General features: G+C 43.1%; 1 protein-coding gene across 3 annotated transcripts in view; it reads right to left on the reverse strand.

Annotated features, from left to right (window-relative positions):
• The window catches only part of dop1b (DOP1 leucine zipper like protein B), a 220,362-nt gene that overhangs the window by 43,502 nt on the left and 157,672 nt on the right, over positions 1-19,188 (reverse strand). For all 3 annotated transcript variants that reach the window (XM_028800692.2, XM_051926282.1, XM_028800693.2), the window contains exons 31-32: positions 17,899-18,048; positions 14,896-14,957 (exon numbers count right to left, since the gene is read on the reverse strand). In XM_028800692.2, coding sequence (XP_028656525.1) covers positions 14,896-14,957; positions 17,899-18,048 — 212 coding nt within the window. The remainder of the gene's footprint in view (positions 1-14,895; positions 14,958-17,898; positions 18,049-19,188) is intronic.

The following is a 19,188-nucleotide window of genomic DNA, read 5'->3' on the forward strand; positions in this document are numbered from 1 at the left end:
ATCGAGTAACCTAGATAATGAGTCTCAGACATACCTAGTTTACATTTCTTAGGGTTAGCAGTTAATCCAGCTTGTTTCAGGCTATCAAGTACAGCTTGTAGGCGTTGTAAATGTGAATGCCAATCATTGCTGAAAATAACCACATCATCAAGATACGCCCCAGAATATTCAGAATGTGGGCGTAGTCTTTGATCCATCATTCGCTGAAAAGTTAAAGGGGCTCCATGAAGACCAAACGGGAGTCTTGTAAATTCATAAAGTCCATCAGGAGTCGTAAATGCTGTTTTCTCACAACTATTAGCCTCAAGAGGCACCTGCCAATAACCTTTTGTGAGGTCTAGTGTGGAAATATAGGTCGCCTGACCCAGTTTTTCCAAGAGCTCGTCCACCCGGGGCATTGGGTAAGCATCGAATTTAGACACCTTATTCAAGCGCCTAAAATCAATGCAAAAACGAACCGAACCGTCCGGCTTGGGGACTAACACGACTGGAGAGCACCAGTCACTTTTGCTTTCACGAATCACACCTAGTTCCAGCATCTTCTTGACTTCTTCGCGCACAATGTTCCTTCGTGCTTCTGGAATTCGAAATGGACGCATCTGCACCCGAACACCGGCATCAGTTGTGATTTTATGTTCTGCTAAATTAGTGACGCCTGGTAAGTCCGAAAAAACATCAGTGTTCTGTTCTATTAAGTTTAATAATTCTGTCTTTTGTGGGTCAGTCAAATCGTTGCCAATGACAACATCAGTCTGAGAAACAGCAGTCAAGGTATTGTGAACCTGTTGTCTGTCGTGCCATTTCTTTAAGAGATTAATGTGCAAAATTTGAAATGGTTTTCGTCGACCAGGAATTCTAACCTTGTAATTTACTGGTCCCATACGCTCTTCGATAACTGCTGGGCCTTGCCATTTAGCTAGGAATTTATGTGGGTCTGACGGTATTAATACTAAAACACGATCGCCTGGTTTGAATTCACGAAGCTGACTGCGTCTATCGTATAGACGTTTTTTTGTTTCTTGTTCTCGTTGTTGATGCTCTACAGCAATAGAAGAAAGTCTGGAAATTCTTTCTTGTAAGGAAACTATTCGCTCTGTAAAACCTTCCCCAAGAGAGGTTGTTTCATGACCTATCCATTCCTCTCGAACAACATCTAGGATGCCTCTTGGGCGTCTGCCAAACAACAGCTCGAAAGGACTCAAACCAGTGGATGCCTGCGGCGATTCTCGAACAGCGAACAAAACAAAAGGCAGGACAGTGTCCCAAGTTGTGGGATCATTATGAGCAACTCTTCTGATTATCTGTTTTAAGGTTTTGTTAAACCGTTCAGTCAAGCCATTAGTTTGTGGATGGTAAACGGTGGTGCACAATTTCTTAATAGCGAACCGTTTACATAATTGTTTCATCACACGAGAAGTGAAAGGTGTGCCTTGATCAGTTAAAATTTCCTTAGGAATGCCAATACGGGTAAACATCACAGAGAGAGCCTTGGCTACAGACGATGAGTTTGCCTTTTTCAAAGCAGTTACTTCTGGATATCGCGTTGCATAATCAACTAACACCAGCAAATACTGGAAACCATTTTTAGTTTTCGGCAAAGGTCCTACAATATCTAAACCCACCCTCTGAAAGGGGACATCCAAAATAGGCATAGGGCAAAGGGGAGCCCTAGGAGGCTTATGAGCAGAGACGATTTGGCAGTCAGGGCATGAAGTGCAGAACCGTTCAACATCTTTTCCCATATTTAGCCAATAAAATCGTTTCGATAATCACTCTCTTGTTTTATCAGACCTCAGGTGTCCTCCCAAGATATGAGAGTGAGCCAGCTGTAAAAGAATTTCCCTATGTGCTTCAGGTACTACTAATTGCTCAATAAAGTCTTCCAATAGATGGTCCGAAATCATTCTGAAAATACAACCATCTTTCACCAGAAAGTGTGGTGTTTTTAGGCTCCCGTTATATCGGTCTTGGTAATAGGAATCACTGGCAGTGTAAGCCTGATTAAATGCATACTCCAGCGAGCTATCAGCACGTTGCAAGCTCACAAAATCCTGCTGCTCGCTAGAACTCGGTTTGGGTTCTGAGACATTTACTATTTGAGAGGACGTGCAAGGGTCTTGGTCTTGACAATTTGAGAAATTCTCCAGGGAGTTTTCCTCCGACTCACTAGAGAGATCTGGTTCAATATCTAAATTGGGACCTAAATTGTTCCCTACTGCCACCAGTTTCCCGTCTCCCTCCCCCCGAATGGGTTTAACAGGTGAGTCGATTAGTGACTGTCGTTCAGCCATCAATATAGGAAAAAGAGCATTCCTTCTGCCTATCAGCAAAGGCCAAGGGGATGAATCAGAAATAGCAGACCACACTTTAAAGTGACGACTCTTATAAGTTACAGGAAGAAATAATGTCTCATAGTTCTTAACATCTCCATGTACACAGCGTATGTTAACAGTCTCGGTATTACTATGGTAACTGTCGTCAAGACAGTCGCGTCTGACAACACAAAGGTCATTGCCTGAGTCCAAAAACGCCGTCACCTGTCGGCCCCCGAACTTTATAGTGAAAAATAAGCCATCTTTGTTTTTCGACGGATCTGGGATATTCGAGCAACAAACCTCTGCCACGCCAATTTCCATTGAACGGGCTGGAGACAGACGACAATCTCTCACTAAATGACCAGGCTGGTCACACCGGAAACATCTTCGCTCGCCGGCACCGAATCGACAACATCCACGACCTCTGTCTCCGGTAGCAGGCATCTCATTTGTGGTAGCAACAACTGCATTTCCTGGTGGTCTAGCCGACGACATCTGAAGATCAGTTGTTGAAGGATGACGAGGTACACGATCAAGTTGACGAGGATTCTCTGGGCGTTCCCTTATAGGTTTTAACACAGGATACTGAGTACCGAAGCTACCGCTTGTTTTGAAAGCAGTCTGGGAGCCTTCTAGACGTTGTGAAATAATATCTAGAGATTCAAGATTGTGACGAAGAAATTCATTTCGGATGGGTGCAGGTATTCCAAACAGCAGTACGTTCATAACAACTTTTTCAACGATGCGTTCAACTTTATCTCCCTCAAACCAGCATTGCACTTTAAGAATCAAATCTTGTATCTGAGCACGAACAGATCTGTCCATATCCAACCTCCAGTTGTAAAGTGCAAAACCTTTTGACAAAAACGTCATGGCTTTCTTCAAGACAAGCTGATCTTTCAAAAAATCATAATCGTCAAATTTGTCGGTAGGTATATTTCGTAATGAAAGTAGTGCATCACCAGACAAAAACTGGGTGACGATAACAGCCCAATGACGTTTGTCCCATCCTAACACAGTCGCCACTTGTTCAAAAGCCAAAAGAAATAGCTCTGGGTCATCAGATGGGCCCATCTTCGACAGGACATTCTTAGCATTGTCCGGAAGTGGAGGGAGAGGAAGCACACGTCTAGTAACTTGCGCAGGTGCTGGTGGAGGCAGAACATACTGTTGAGGGATTGGAGAGGCTCCACGAGGCTGAATATATTGTTGGCGTCTCTTCGTCTGACAGACGGAGGCCGGAGACTAGACGTAGGACGTTCGGAATGCAAATTATCATCTGAATCATATGGGATAGGAACATTCTGGGTGACTTGGAAAAGGTATTCGGCTTCCGCTTGTGCTAAAGCATCCATCTGTGCAACCACTCCTGGTACCACTTGTCATGCTTGGGTTACAAGATTGCACAGAAGACCAGTGGAAGTTGAAGAAACTCGAATTTTTATTCAAACACTGCAAACAAACATTTATGTTTTAAAACTGTTTCAAACATGCTCCTTGAAAGAGTTTACACCTCCGCTTGTCATTTAAAAGCAACCAAGGATTTCTTCTTCTTCGGAGGAATACATGCCAGGAGCACCAGAAGTCAGAGAGAGAGAGAGAGAAGCAGAAAATCAATTTATAACCACAGAGAGAAGTCGGCACAAGCTTTTTGACAAGGCGGGAGTAGCGCGCGGGAGGCAGATTACGCGACAGAGCCGGCCAGAAGGAAAAGGAGAAATGTGAAGGTAGACTGTTTAAGTTTCCTAGGGCTTTTTCCAGGGGCGTCTGTATCTTTTTGGGGGTAGGATTAGCTTCGCAGCTCACACTATATTAAGAGGAATAGGGGTGAAAGGGGCAGTTAGATTACGTGTGAAATATTGGAAGAGAGGAGGTTGTGTTTTCCACTTGTCGACTGGTTGATTTCCGGGGACGACAAGTGGAACGAGAAATAATCGGGGATTGAGTTGCTCTCTGTTGAAGGCCTGCCGCTTACTATGGGAAATAAATAGCAAGCCAGTCAAACAGGTCCCCCAGGGTCCTCAAAACCTAATGTTAGAAGGATTATTTTCAGAGAATCACCAGGCTCCTAGTACACCGTCGGAATTTAAAGGCGGGTCCCCTAAACAGTTAATAAAGAAGCAGACTGGGTTGGATTTTAAAAGGCATGTAAGAAGTGGAATAAGCAGAGGCGTAACAACCTGCTGGCTGCTGAAGTCAAAACACAAAAAAGACAAGGAAGAATTATTGCTAGCGTTGCAGAAAGTGAAGATAGAGACAGCGCCCAAGCCTGAAAGTAAAAGAAAGCAGACCGAAAAGAAAGACCCCCTATACCCCGTAATCTGTCCACCCCCTCCTTACCAAAACTCCCCCGCTTCCACCTCCTGCACCCTCTCCTCCAACAACACCCCTGTTAACAGACGAACCGTCTGGAGCAGGTTTTTACGATCAACAATATTATTATGACCCTTCCTCACATTTTGACCCTGAGGAAGATAATTCAGATCATTCACAAGGTGCTACTGGATTGTAATGGCAGAAATTAAAAGAGTCTCCCAGCGCACGAGCAGTCCGTGGACTGCAATTTGTGGAGCTGTTACAGCAGCTGGATAACATGTATAAAACAAATGCTGCAGAGTGGACACAGGTGCTCCGTCGACAGCTGAGCACCACATGGGCAACTGTAAATCACGGTGATCATAACGGTGTCCCTTGGTGTTGGAATGAAGGTCCTTTCCTCGCCCAGTGAGAGCCTTTGAAAGGAGCCCTGGCAGAAAAATATAAAAAGGGCACAAACTGGTCACTAATTTCAGCCGGCTCACCGATTGCAAGATCTGATGGCTAATCACTCTGGGCTAGACAATACAAACGATAGAACTCGTGCTGCAGTGCCTCCTTTCATCTCGGGACTGAGAAGTGACATTCAAAGCAAAGTCTGCACGTCCTGCAAAAAGGCCGCAACGTTCGAGGAAGACAAGCGTCATGCAGAGCATGCTGACAGACAGACTAAATTAAAAGAGTCAGAGACACAGACCAAACTTTTGGCTACACAAATAAATTACTTTACTGGAAGAACTGACCTGGCTAGGGGGAGAGGACGCGGAAAATTCTTTGGAGGTCGAGGGCACAGAAGAGGACGCGGGTTCCATTTATCAAACCCTAATAATCCTTTTGCTCAGATGCCTAACCCTTCGGAGCAGACGCCAGCGTCATATGCCTGCCGCTGCTGCGGTGAACTTGGACATTTCAGACGCAACTGCCCACACAAGCGCCTCCGTCACCCCCTCTCCCTGAGCCTAATGACATTCCTTGGTCCTAAGAATTATCAGGGACCCCAGCCACTTTTCCAGTTTCCTCTGCTTACTCGTCATGCTGAAACTGATCTTTTATTGACTTTAATGGCAAAGAAACTGCCTTTGAAATGGACACAGGAGCCATGCGCTGAAGGAGGTTATGTGCAATTACAGCTCAGCATTAACAGTTTCATTATTGACTCGTTGCTTTCTGTTAAATCATTTGTGCCCTGTGAAACTGCTGGGATGGGATCTTATGACTTAATTGTCAGTCTCAATTTCTGTAACTGAACAAGGATTTTTGCTGCTCCATTCCTAAGCTCCTGTGCCACACTTCACACCCCAAGCCCTCTTTTACAGCCTGGACCCTGAACATCTCCCCGCACACCTTCCTCTTGAAAGCCCTTCATTCTTTCCCCTCATGCCTATTTTCCTCTCTTACAAGTCCCGGACACCCTGCCTTGTACTGCCCAGTATTTCCCTACTGAAGTGGACACACCTTGGTTAGAATCTTTTCTTTCCTCCAGCACATGCCCTGAAACTTTGCACATTCCATGTATTTTTGTTGTCTACTAAAGCAGTTGCTTCAGTGCACCTCACATATTCACAAAGCGTTTTCTATTTAGGAGATTTGGTTCCCCATGTTTCCTTAGCACTGTGGTCCCAACGGGAAACATGATTATGGAAGGATAGCACACTGAGCCACTGGTGATTTTCTCAAAATCTTCCTTCCGCCCGTACCGTGTCCAGGATCCTCTGTCTCCAGAGGCAGAGGCTGGCATCGCCGCTGTACATTCTGATCTCGTGAGGCGAGGAGCGATTATTCCAATTACATACTTTCCAGTCAACTCCCCCATTTTTTCCTGTAAAAAAGGCTGACGGGTCCTGGCGTTTTGTTCCAGACCTATGACAAGTTAACTCTGCGGTTTTTTCCTAGAACACCTATTGTTCCTAATCCTTCCACTATTCTTTCCATGATGCCCCCATCCGCCCGGTACTTCTCTGTTATTGACCTTGCTAACGCTTTCTTTTCCATTCCCGTGCACCCTGATTCTCAATCCTGGTTTGCTTTTACCTTTCAAAACCGCCGATGGACCTGGACCGTCATGCCTCAGGGATATACTGAAGCCCCTTGTGTTTATGGTTTTGGCCGGAAAAAGATAATAAATTGATACAGTATGTAGATAAGAAAAAAGAAAAGAAAAATAAATAAACAACAAGTGCACATGATACTCAGAAAATTGCTATTCTTTTTAGGTGAAAATGGCCATAACAAAGTGTCGAAAAAAAAAAAAAGAAAAGAGAAAAAAGAAAAAACTGCAGTTACTTCAAGCTATCGTTAAATATTTAGGTCATGACATTTCTTGCGATACAAGAGCTCTCTCTAGCGGCCGTTTAACCATCATTCAAAACCTTCCAAGACCGGTCACAAAACAACAGGTTAAGTCAGCATATTTCTCTGTGGCTGCATAGCTTTTGATGGGAATGTTTTCTTGTTGTGGAGTTGTGCTGTGTGTTTCCCGAAATGGATTATCTTTGTTTGCAGCTGGAATTTGGGTCGCCACGGAAATTAGTGTTTCCTTGTTGTCGCTGACCCGGTCCCGCCTCAGACTTTTCCATGATCTGGAGGCTAGCATGTATGGCACCACGGTAAGATGAATTCCTAATTTAAAAGTAGTACCAGCTTGCGGCCTGAGAAGTTGTTTGCTTGTAAGTTTTTCAGGAGGAGCACAGCCTTTACAAAATCTAGCTAACACTGCCATCTGGCTGCATGCAGTGGTATAGCAGGCTGACAAGGCTCTATGTGATTAAAAAAAATAAACAAATATTTAAAAAAAAAAAAAAAAAAATGCATTACTCTCACTGACTATATTCTCGTCCATTCACTCTGTTCGTGGACGAAAAAGGGGGGATTAATGAATGCAGTTTTAACGCAACCACATACAGACAAACAAATTGCTCATGAGCCCCCTAACAGTAAAGGTACCTCACGCCGTTCATTTTATTTTAGTACAGGCTAAAATCTCACATCTCACAAATGCAAGAGCAATACACTATCAAAATGTACTCTATACTTTGTCCAATGTCACTGTTGAAAGATGCTCTACCTTAAATCCAGCCACTCTTCTTCCAACTGAAGAAGACGGAGAGCCATATGACTGTCATGATGAAATAGCTAAAGTTGTAAAGCCTAGACCAGACCTACACGAAACACCGTTAGATAATGGAGAATTAATTTTTGTGGACGGATGTTCTTTGCGATTGGAAAATGGAACACCCTCAACCAGCTATGCAGTAGTGAAAGGTGGCCACCTGCTGGAAGCAAACCGAATTTCATCAAATTTAAGCGCGCAGGCAGCTGAATTGATAGCTATCACCCGAGCATGTCAGTTGTCCGAAGGGAAAATAACAATTTATACGGATTCCAGATATGCTTTTGGAGTCTGCCATGATCATGGAGCCTTATGGAAATTAAGAGGATTTAAGACCAGCGCAGGCAAACCGATCCAACATCAAAAACTGATTGAATCCCTCTTAGAAGCTATAACTAAACCATCAAAGTTAGCGATCGTTAAATGTCAAGCTCACACAGGAAAACAAGATCCTGTCAGCAAAGGAAACGAATTAGCTGATCACTTTGCTAAACAGGCTGCATATAATAACACACCAATTTCTTTATTCCAACAGAGAAATAACCAGGACCCCGATAATCAACTTGTTTCTTTACAGAGTGCAGCCACGGACAGAGAAAAAAAAAATGGTCCAAAGAAGGGTCCCTCTCTGATGGAGTCTGGACCCATAGGCAAACTAACAAACCTTTCCTCCCAAAGGCTTCTTTCCCAGGTATGGCAAAAATCGCTCATGGTCTAGACCATGCTGGAAGGGACGCCATGATTCAGGATGTTGAAAAACACTGGGAAGCTGCAGGCTTTTCTACATATGCAGAGCAGTTCTGCAGATGCTGTGCATTATGTCAAAAGTCTAATGTAAGAAAGGGCACCCAGGTAAGTCCAGGTAAGTTCCGCCGTTACACCTAATCCAATGGGTCCGTCTGAACACCTCCAAATGGATTTCATTGAACTAACTCCGTCTAAAGGTTACCGTTATTGTCTAGTAATTGTTGATGTGTTCTCCCGATGGGTAGAACTTTTTCTTTCTAAACACGCTGATGCTAAAACTGTAGCCAAAGCTTTAATCAAAGAAATTATTCCTAGATGGGGCATACCACAGAAATTGCAAACTGATAATGGCACCCTAAAATCTAAATTAGCAAAAATCTGTGAGCAGACAAATTTATCCTGGCCGGACACTTTGCCTCTGGCCTTAATGAGATTGAGGGCAAGAACACACCGGCAATTAGGACTGTCGCCGTTTGAAATTCTGACTGGACGAACCATGCCTGTGGGCATGGTAATGGGAAATGTTAACCTGCATACTGTGGACAATGATCTTCTCTCTTGTCTTACAGGTCTCCGAGCTTCTCTGAAAGAAGTCCACGAGCAGGTTAACCAGGCCTGGAGGACTAGTCTTCCATCTAAAGACACGCCGATTCCCTTAGGCACTTGGATCCTCGTCCGTGACACTTGGAGGAAACATTGGCATCAGCCGAGGTGGAGAGGACCGTTCCAAGTTCTTCTGTCCACACCACATGCAGTGAAAATGGAAGGATTGCCCGCCTGGATTCACTCCTCACATTGCAAGAGATGGCACCCTTGATTGCTGTGCTACTATGCTTTCTTTTCTCTTGTCTACTGCCCTGGTCACCTTGACTTTCCCGTTAGGAATCACCACATCAGTGCAGGTTGATTTCTGCTCTATTATCAACTGTGGGACTGGTCGACAAGCCCAGTGGACCTGGTCTGACAAATACGTGTGTATGACTGTTTCGAAGTATTATTGGGGGAGTAACTGTGACACCTGGCAATGGGTTTTTGCTAACACTGGAACTGAGGACTGGGGTTCTCAACCTTTTGAGGCCCAAAAACACGGTTTGAAAAATCGATTTTCTATCATAAAATGACATGCTTCTCATAAATGTGTTGACAACCATTGTAACCCCTTGATCATCATTTTGAAGAACTCCTCTTTACATGACTCAGGAACCTATATATTAGGGGCATATGTATCTGGAACAGACCCTTTAGGGAGATTTCAAATTAAGATTGACAATCCTGTTACTAACACCTCTCATTCTCCTGTACACACACCTGTCTCCCCAACTTCTGGTTCAGACTTTTCTTCTGTTAAGATTATGAATATTTCCACCCTCTCATCAACTTTTTCAATTGAAACTGGCTATGGCGATCAGAATCGTTGGTTACAGTGGGTATTATATTCGGCTAAGTAAGTAAATCAATCTGATTGCTACGCCTGTGCTACGGCCAGGCCACATTTGGCTACTGTCCCTTTCCCTCTTTCTAATATTTCTGACCCTGTTGGTCTTCCTTGTCTCCTTGCCCTTTTTACCTCTCCATCCACACCAAAAGACTCTAACTGCATTACACTTTCTCTCCTCTTCCCCCCCCCCACTCCTCAAATGACTCCCCCGATGTTCCAGTCTCATGAAGGCAATTATACCTGCTTCTCTAGTAATTATAGTTTCCCCTTCCGAGATACTAAGGTTGGTCATATCCCTTCTTCCTTCTGTTCCCAGACTTTCCAGGTTAACTCCACCTCATTTAATTCTACATTATCACTTTTCCTGTTGACACAGTCCACTCCGCGTGCTGATATTTGGTGGATGTGCAGTACATTAAAATTACTTGATATTCTTCCCCCTGTTTGGACTGGCACATGTGCATTCACCCAACTTGTTATGCCATTCCACCTCCTCCCTTTGAATTCTCCTCGCGTGTCATCCAGCTCTGCCCGACGTCATCGACCCCGCTCTGCTGACCCCTCCACATTCTCTCTTCACGGCCCTGGCGTTTACTTTGATTCCATTGATGTCCCTCGCGGAGTCCCTGATAAATTTCAAGCGCGAGATCAAGTTGCTGCCGGATTTGAGTCTATTTTCCCCCAAGTTACAATAAATAAAAATGTAGATTGGATTAATTACTTATATTACAACCAACAGCGTTTCCTGAATTTTACTAAAGAGGCTGTTGAAGGGATACATGAACAGCTTGATAGAACATCCCTTATGACTTGGCAAAATCGATTAGCATTAGATATGCTCCTTGCTGAAAAGGGGGGTGTATGTGCTATGTTTGGTGATGCATGCTGCACTTGCATCCCTAATAATATGGCTCCCGATGTATCAATCACCCGTGCTTTGCCAGGTTTAACTGCCCTTTCAAATGAATTAGCTACCACTTCTGGCATTTCTAGACCCTGGGGCTGATGGCTCAGGTCAGTTTTTATTTCACTGGCCGTTGCTTTTATCATTCTGTTACTTGTGGCCTGCTGTGTAGTCCCCCTAATTAGATATCTTGTGTCCCAGTATTTCACTGCCTCCGTGGCCAAGGCTTATATGTTACACGAAGAATGCATGCTTCCCATTTCTTCCTCCTTTCCTTCCACTCCTTCCCCTTCTCCTACTCTCTCCCTTGTTACTCCTGTGTAACCCATATTTTTGTTGGTTCAAAAAAGGGGGGAATGTAGAAGAAGAATGTTCTCCTCAGCACCATGTATTTTGTGTGTTTAGTAAACTAGAATCTTTATAATAACTATTTTGTAACTTGCCAGTGAGAGACGCTTTGGCTTATGAACTAACAAAAATATGTTATTCCAGGGTTCAGGAGAAATAGTGTCCACATGAATAAAATCTAAGCTGTTTCTTGTTTTCCCTTTCTCAGAGTGAATGTTTCAGGGACAAGGTCACAAGGCTGCAGAAAGTACATGTGGTTTACGCAAAGGCGTCTCTCCTGTGCTTAGCTTCCAAAACACAGATAATGCTTAGCTCAACAGACATATTGTTTAACTTTACTGTTTTGATAAGGATGTTCTTTCTGTCTTATTAATCATGAGATGCTGAAGTATAAAAAACCCCTCCTGGCTTTTGATCAGGGTTCAATTGAGCTTTGCGGCAATAAGTTATACTCTTTTGAATCTCTACTTACTGCGACTCCGAATGAATAAAGAGAATTGAGAAAATATTATCTGTCTGCTTTTCAGTGTGCCTTTTTCGTCCACACTTGGCACACCTATCCTTGGCCAGTTTCGCCCATTCCTCTTTGCAGCACCTCTCAAGCTCCATCAGGATGGATGGGAAGCGTCGGTGCACAGCCATTTTAAGATCTCTCCAGAGATGTTCAATTGGATTCAAGTCTGGGCTCTGGCTGGGCCACTCAAGGACACTCACAGAGTTGTCCTGAAGCCACTCCTTTGACATCTTGGCTGTGTGCTTAGGATCGTTGTCCTGCTGAAAGATGAACCGTCGCCCCAGTCTGAGGTCAAGAGCGCTCTGGAGCAGGTTTTCATCCAGGATGTCTCTGTACATTGCTGCAGTCATCTTTCCCTTTATCCTGACTAGTCTCCCAGTCCCTGCCACTGAAAAACATCCCCACAGCATGATGCTGCCACCACCATGCTTCACTGTAGGGGTGGTATTGGCCTGGTGATGAGTGGTGCCTGGTTTCCTCCAAACGTGACGCCTGGCATTCATACCAAAGAGTTCAATCTTTGTCTCATCAGACCAGAGAATTTTCTTTCTCATGGTCTGAGAGTCCTTCAGGTGCCTTTTGGCAAACTCCAAGCGGGCTGCCATGTGCCTTTTACTAAGGAGTGGCTTCCGTCTGGCCACTCTACCATACAGGCCTGATTGGTGGATTGCTGCAGAGATGGTTGTCCTTCTGGAAGGTTCTCCTCTCTCCACAGAGGACCTCTGGAGCTCTGACAGACTGACCATTGGGTTCTTGGTCACCTCCCTGACTAAGGCCCTTCTCCCCCAATCGCTCAGTTTAGATGGCCGGCCAGCTCTAGGAAGAGTCCAGGTGGTTTCGAACTTCTTCCACTTACGGATGATGGAGGCCACTGTGCTCATTGGGACCTTCAAAGCAGCAGAAATTTTTCTGTAACGTTCCCTAGATATGTGCCTCGAGACAATCCTGTCTTAGAGGTCTACAGACAATTCCTTTGACTTCATGCTTGGTTTGTGCTCTGACATGAACTGTCAACTGTGGGACCTTATATAGACAGGTGTGTGCCTTTCCAAATCCTGTCCAATCAACTGAATTTACCACAGGTGGACTCCAATTAAGCTGCAGAAACATCTAAAGGATGATCAGGGGAAACAGGATGCACCTGAGCTCAATTTTGAGCTTCATGGCAAAGACTGTGAATACTTATGTACATGTGCTTTCTCAATTTTTTTTATTTTTAATAAATTTACAAAAACCTCAAGTAAACTTTTTTCACGTTGTCATTATGGGGTGTTGTGTGTAGAATTCTGAGGAAAAAAATGAATTTAATCCATTTTGGAATAAGGCTGTAACATAACAAAATGTGGAAAAAGTGATGTGCTGTGAATACTTTCCGGATGCACTGTATGCTTCCAACTAGAGCACTGTTAGTGAATTTCATTGTTATGCAAATTGATGTATATTAAGGAGGCACAGCATTGTCTTTGTGTCTGATGTCACTCACTGCGCTAACTTTGGATATAAGGCACCTCATCTGCATTGCTATGTTCTGTATGCTGTGAGTGGTGAAAACCCAGCACACAGCAGAAGTGTGTGATGGCATGCCTCTGTTTTTGTTGCCATTTATGCAATGCTGAATTTGGATACAAGACATTAGATCTGTTCTGCTTATGGTGCTATTTTGACGCAATTTGATTTAATTTATTTTATCTTCTTTGCTAAAGAGCAACGTTGTTAGTTGGGATGTTGTTTACTGAGTCATGAGTGTACAAAAAATGCCTAAAAGAATGAGTATTTCTGCTAAAGAGGGCAACACTAGATACTGAAGCTCCAAGTGTACTTATTTATTCGGCAACACAAAGCTGAATTTTTGATATTTTATGTTGAATAAATGATTGCAAAGAATAATTTTCATAGTTGTTTGCTGGAGGGTCCGTCGGATAGTCGAGCCTCGGATTCAGGAGGAACAGTGTGGTTTTTGTCCTGGTCGCGGAACAGTGGACCAGCTCTACACCCCCTTTAACAGGGTCCTGGAGGGTGCATGGGAGTTTGCCCAACCAGTCTACATGTGTTTTGTGAACATGGAAAAGGCATTCGACCGTGTCCCTCGGGGAATCCTGTGGGGGGTACTCCGAGAGTATGGGGTACCGGACCCCCTGATAAGGGCTGTTCGGTCCCTGTACGATCAGTGCCAGAGCTTGTCCGCATTGCCGGCAGTAAGTCGAACCCGTTTCCAGTGAGAGTTGGACTTCGCCAGGGCTGCCCTTTGTCACCAATTCTGTTCATAACTTTAATGGACAGAATTTCTAGGTGCAGCCAGGGCGTTGAGGGGGTCCAGTTTGGTGGATTCAGGATTGGGTCACTGCTTTTTGCAGATGATGTTGTCCTGTTTGCTTCATCAGGCTGTGATCTTCAGCTCTCTCTGGATCGGTTCGCAGCTGAGTGTGAAGCGGCTGGGATGGGAAACAGCACCTCCAAATCCGAGACCATGGTCCTCAGCCAGAAAAGGGTGGAGTGCCCTCTCAGGGTTGGTAGCAAGTATCTCGGGATCTTGTTCACGAGTGAGGGAAGAATGGAGCGTGAGATCGACAGGCGGATCAGTGCGGCATCCGCAGTAATGCGGGTTCTGCATCGGTCTGTCATGGTGAAAAAGGAGCTGAGCTGCAAGGCGAAGCTCTCAGTTTACCAGTCGATCTATGTTCCTACCCTCACCTATGGTCATGAGCTATGGGTAGTGACCCAAAGAACGAGATTGCGAATATAAGCAGCTGAAATGAGTTTCCTCCATAGGGTGTCTGGGCTTTCTCTTAAAGATAGGGTGAGAAGCTCAGTCATCCGGGAGGGGCTCAGAGTAGAGCCGCTGCTCCTCCGCATCGAGAGGAGTCAGATGAGGTGGCTCGGGCATCTGATCAGGATGCCTCCTGGATGCCTCCCTGGTGAGGTGTTCCGGGCACGTCTAACCGGGAGGAGGCCCAGGGGAAGACCCAGGACACGCTGGAGGGACTATGTCTCTCGGCTGGCCTGGGAACGCCTCGGGATTCCCCCAGAAGAGTTGGAAGTAATGGCCGGGGAGAGGGAAGTCTGGGCATCTCTGCTCAAGCTGCTGCCCCTGCGACCCGACCTCGGTTAAGCGGAAGAGAATGGATGGATGGATGATTATATAACAAGAATTTACACTGGCTTAAAAGCCCAATAAACAAATATAAACAAAATTGATCTACTCACTCATAATATCTTTGAACATTGTTTTTTCATGGGTCAAGAGGTGGTCAATGATGGATCTCCAACTGAAAAGACAGAAATAAGCAGAAGGTTGCTTATTGTGAAAGATAAAACTGGCATCTTCTTTATCATAGAATTAAATGCAACATATTAACATTGAAGTACATTTTTTATATTTATGTAAATGAAAACATCCCTATCAAAAATCAGCATGATAATCCCCTCAGCTAGTTCAGCTGTATTACTTAGCTTTATGTGTGCTACAGCAGAGGATAGATTCAGGTCATTAACAGAAAATCATGTAATTTCTCATACATTTTAAACAGCCTTTCAGTATTCATTGATAGTTGCACTGATTTACAATGAATTTGTATTTGGTGTGTACTGTACTGTTATCTCATATTCTTCACCTACTCCCATTAAGCAAACATTGCTTCTTTAGACTCTTGTAATATTATTAAGTCAAGAAGGGGAAAGTATGGAAAGTACTTTATCAAGTATGGAAAGAGATCATATTTTATGCTGTTACCTTAGAAAAAACACACAAGAAAAATAAGCTATATCTAGAATATATTGTTTAGCTTCCAGATGTGTTCATATACTAAGGTCTCCAGTTTCCTTACGCTATGGGAAAGCTGGAGTCCATACCTGCAGAAACAGTCACTGATGTAGTCACCCACATTAGTGTGCTACAGAAGCCCAACTGCACATAACAAATCGAATTCTCAGAAGAAAACCACATCAACATGGGAAGGACATGCAAACTACAGTATATTCTGATATTAATGACAGCTCAAACTCAAGTTCAAGGACTATCACGCACAAAACTAACCAGTACACCACCATGCTGCCTGGATACTGATCACCAGTTAATATTTTACAGCCTTTCATTCGGTCAGCAGTCCACTTGTCAAACATGGTGAAGGCAAGTCTACTGTAGTGTATTTTCTGTCTTTAAAACTTGATATTGACCAAAAACAATTTTTAAAATTTTGGTACAAAATCAAGAATATCTAGAAAGCTTTAACAATACTTACTACTGAAAAGTATGATTTCATGTCATCATTGTGCTCCAACAGCTCTCCCTAATATGCTCCTCCTGTCTGTTGGCAGCATCATTAACTGCAAACTGAAGGACTACATGGCACTCAACAAGTGCATTTAGTTAAATTAATAAAAATAAAGTTTAAATAAACTTTAACCACATTATTCATTCGTAAAGTTTTCCTTGTTTCTTGCTTCTTGCATAGCTCGATTCTTTTGCATTTTGACTCCTGGCTTATTTTTGATTCTGTGTATTGTGCTTTTATTATGACCTTCTACATTTATCAACCTCTGCTTGTCCAACCATGTCTCAGTCTGCTCAAAGTTCCCACCTCATATTTCAGATCCTGGCAGTGTTCCCTGTCCTTCTTGTCCACTTTTAAAACCTTAGATTTGTAGAGGAAACTCAAAAATCACATCAAAGTGAAGGACGAGTGTTATTGGTGAAGATGCTGCTGACTGTTACAGACATGGAGCTTAGTACAAAGTGTCAGGTATGATTCATTTTGACAGTTTATGTAACTAGCTTACTTGTACAGTATGTCAAGCTATAGTCAGCATAATCATTAGGAGCTGTTTTGATGTCAACACCAGCTAGCCCCATCCGTTTACAGTTCTCCCACTACTTCATTTGATTCCATAAGCATAATCCCAGGAGTACACCCAGTAAAAAACGATGTTAATGCAAGAGCGAGCTTTGTTGTTTGTGCTAGATGTGTTGCAGCATTTCATTTGCAGAATATCAAGGCTAAAATTCATTGTATGTGGCTTTGCTCAACCAAAAAATCACACCACTTTGATATCTGGTACATAGCCTGCCTAAGGCACTTTTTGAACTTCTAAATTACAGGACATAAACTAAATCTTGTTCTTTAATTTTACACTAATTTAAAGACACTTTCATAAGGTAAGTCTTTTTAAAACCACACAAATTTTTCTTAGCAGAAAATTTACATTGTGTGCACAAAGTTCACTAAAGGTGGTGTGATGGGCGGCCACTGCCTGTCCGGGACACCAACAGAGTGAAAGGACCAGGGTATTGGTGAGGTTATACCTCCCCTGGAACACTAGAGGCTAGTCCTCCTGGGCGGCTGTGGAACCACGGATTCCCACAGGGCATGTTGGGAGCTGGAGTTTAGTGAAGCCCTGCTGGGTTCCATGGGGGCCGCCAGGGGGAGTTGCAGAGCCCCATGGAGAATCTCCAGAGCACCTGGGAGTGATTCCAGGTAATACAGATGAGCCACCTGGAACATGTCCGGGACCTGAGTAAGAGGAGCCGCCTCACTCCATTGAATGGCCAGAGTCTGGAGGAAGAAGACAAAGCCTGAGGAGGAGTGGTTGCAGATGGACTGGCGGCATGAAGAGACTGTGTATTGGTGTTTTGCGGTGTTGGTGTTTTGTACACTTTAAAAACTGTAAATAAACCCGGGTGTATCCTACCTTAGTTGTCCGGGTTAGGGCGGTGTTATGTGCCCTGGTGGCTTCACAGTGGCTTATTAGTAATACAAGGTGAGTCAAAATTATGTTAACACTAATGGATTATTTTTATCTCGATCACACCTTTCCAGGTTCATGGATAGGTCATGGTGGACCATTGCCATGGCCTCCACACTCCCCTGATTTGACACCCTGTGATTTCTGGTTATGGGGTATGGTGAAAGAGCACGTGTATAGCAGGAAAGTTTGTGATATCAATGACCTGAAGGACAGAATATGGACTGTGGTATCATCGATTCCCTGCGAAATGTGTGTCCGGGCTTTAAATGGTACTGTTGCTCGTTGGTTTTTGTGTGTTAAACATGATGGCGAACAGGTTGAGACATTCCTGCAAATCATCTTGCATATATGAAGTATGTTTTGTGAATAAATTGTTTCCACCATTCAAATGTTAACATAATTTTGACTCATCCTATATATAAACAGTTTGACAATTCAAATATTATTCAAAAATGCAGATCTTACTGTGTGACACAGGAAGCATCCATTTGGAAGAATTGAGGATCCACGAAGAGTTCAAAGACCTCCTTCTTCCAGGCTCTCTTTGTGTAGGCATATCCACTAAGGCTGCTAAGGAGCTGGGCACTGGCTCGAAAGCTCAGAATATTGTGAGCACTAGGGAATTGTAAACACAGACATAATGGCACAGTAAATAGCTACGTATCAAGAAAGGCAAAACTTTTACTTTTTGAAAGCATATACAGCTGCATCTATTAAAAAAATGTCACATAGACGAATCTAATTGTTGCAGTGAGACACAGCAATAAACTTTCTGAGCTATCTCCTAAAAACTGTACTTCTTACTGATGTTAGTGATGAATGACAGATAAACAAAAAAAACTTCTGAATTGTATAATGCAAGAGTATTTCAAAACTGCACTATGTACATCTAAAAGGTAGATAAAGACATATACTGACTATGTACTATAAATGTATCTATTATAGATAGATACTGCACTGTTTTATCTATTTATATATGTATACATGCATGCACAAACACATATGTACACATTTATATGTATGCATATAATGTACATACAATTTTAAAAATTTGCTGACCATGTTCCACTGGTCTGTCTACAAGAAACTGACATGTACATGTTACATGTAATGGTATACAGCAACAGTTCTGTTTATTGTAGCAAGCATTTGATCATTTATGCATGTACAGAAATTGCTTAGTGAGACTGAAAAAACCGTAAGTGCGGCACTTTGATGAAGTAAAAAATATAAACTTTTTAGAAATGAGCCACATTTTAATTATTTATTTACAAATAATTATAATCAGTATTTATAAATAATTTTTAAACTATTGTATAAGTATAGTTTAATTAACTCATTTAATAAAATAAATACAGTAATTATTTAATTAATAATTATAAACAATCAGCATTTTTTAGCACTGAGACACTTTTTTTTTTATAGCAATCAGCTGCAATTTTTAGAAATGAGCCAACATCACATTTTACTACCTTCTCTGTAAAAACATCAGACAATGCTATTACAGTGGAACCTCGGTTTTCGAGTAATTTGGTTTGTGAGAGTTTTGCAAGACGAGATAAAATTTTTAATAAATTTTGACTTGATAAACGAGCAAGGTCTTGCAATACGAGTAGTATGTATACGCTTTGTCTGCTGAGCGTCATGTGATCACTACTGAGCTGATGGTTCTCTCTCTTGCTGCGGGATTGTGGGCAATTGTCTAATATTCTCCATCTGAGTCGGTGTGCCTCACTCATATAGTCAACATCCGTA

Source organism: Erpetoichthys calabaricus, chromosome 4 (assembly GCF_900747795.2).
Source record: "Erpetoichthys calabaricus chromosome 4, fErpCal1.3, whole genome shotgun sequence".
Lineage (NCBI taxonomy): Eukaryota > Metazoa > Chordata > Cladistia > Polypteriformes > Polypteridae > Erpetoichthys > Erpetoichthys calabaricus.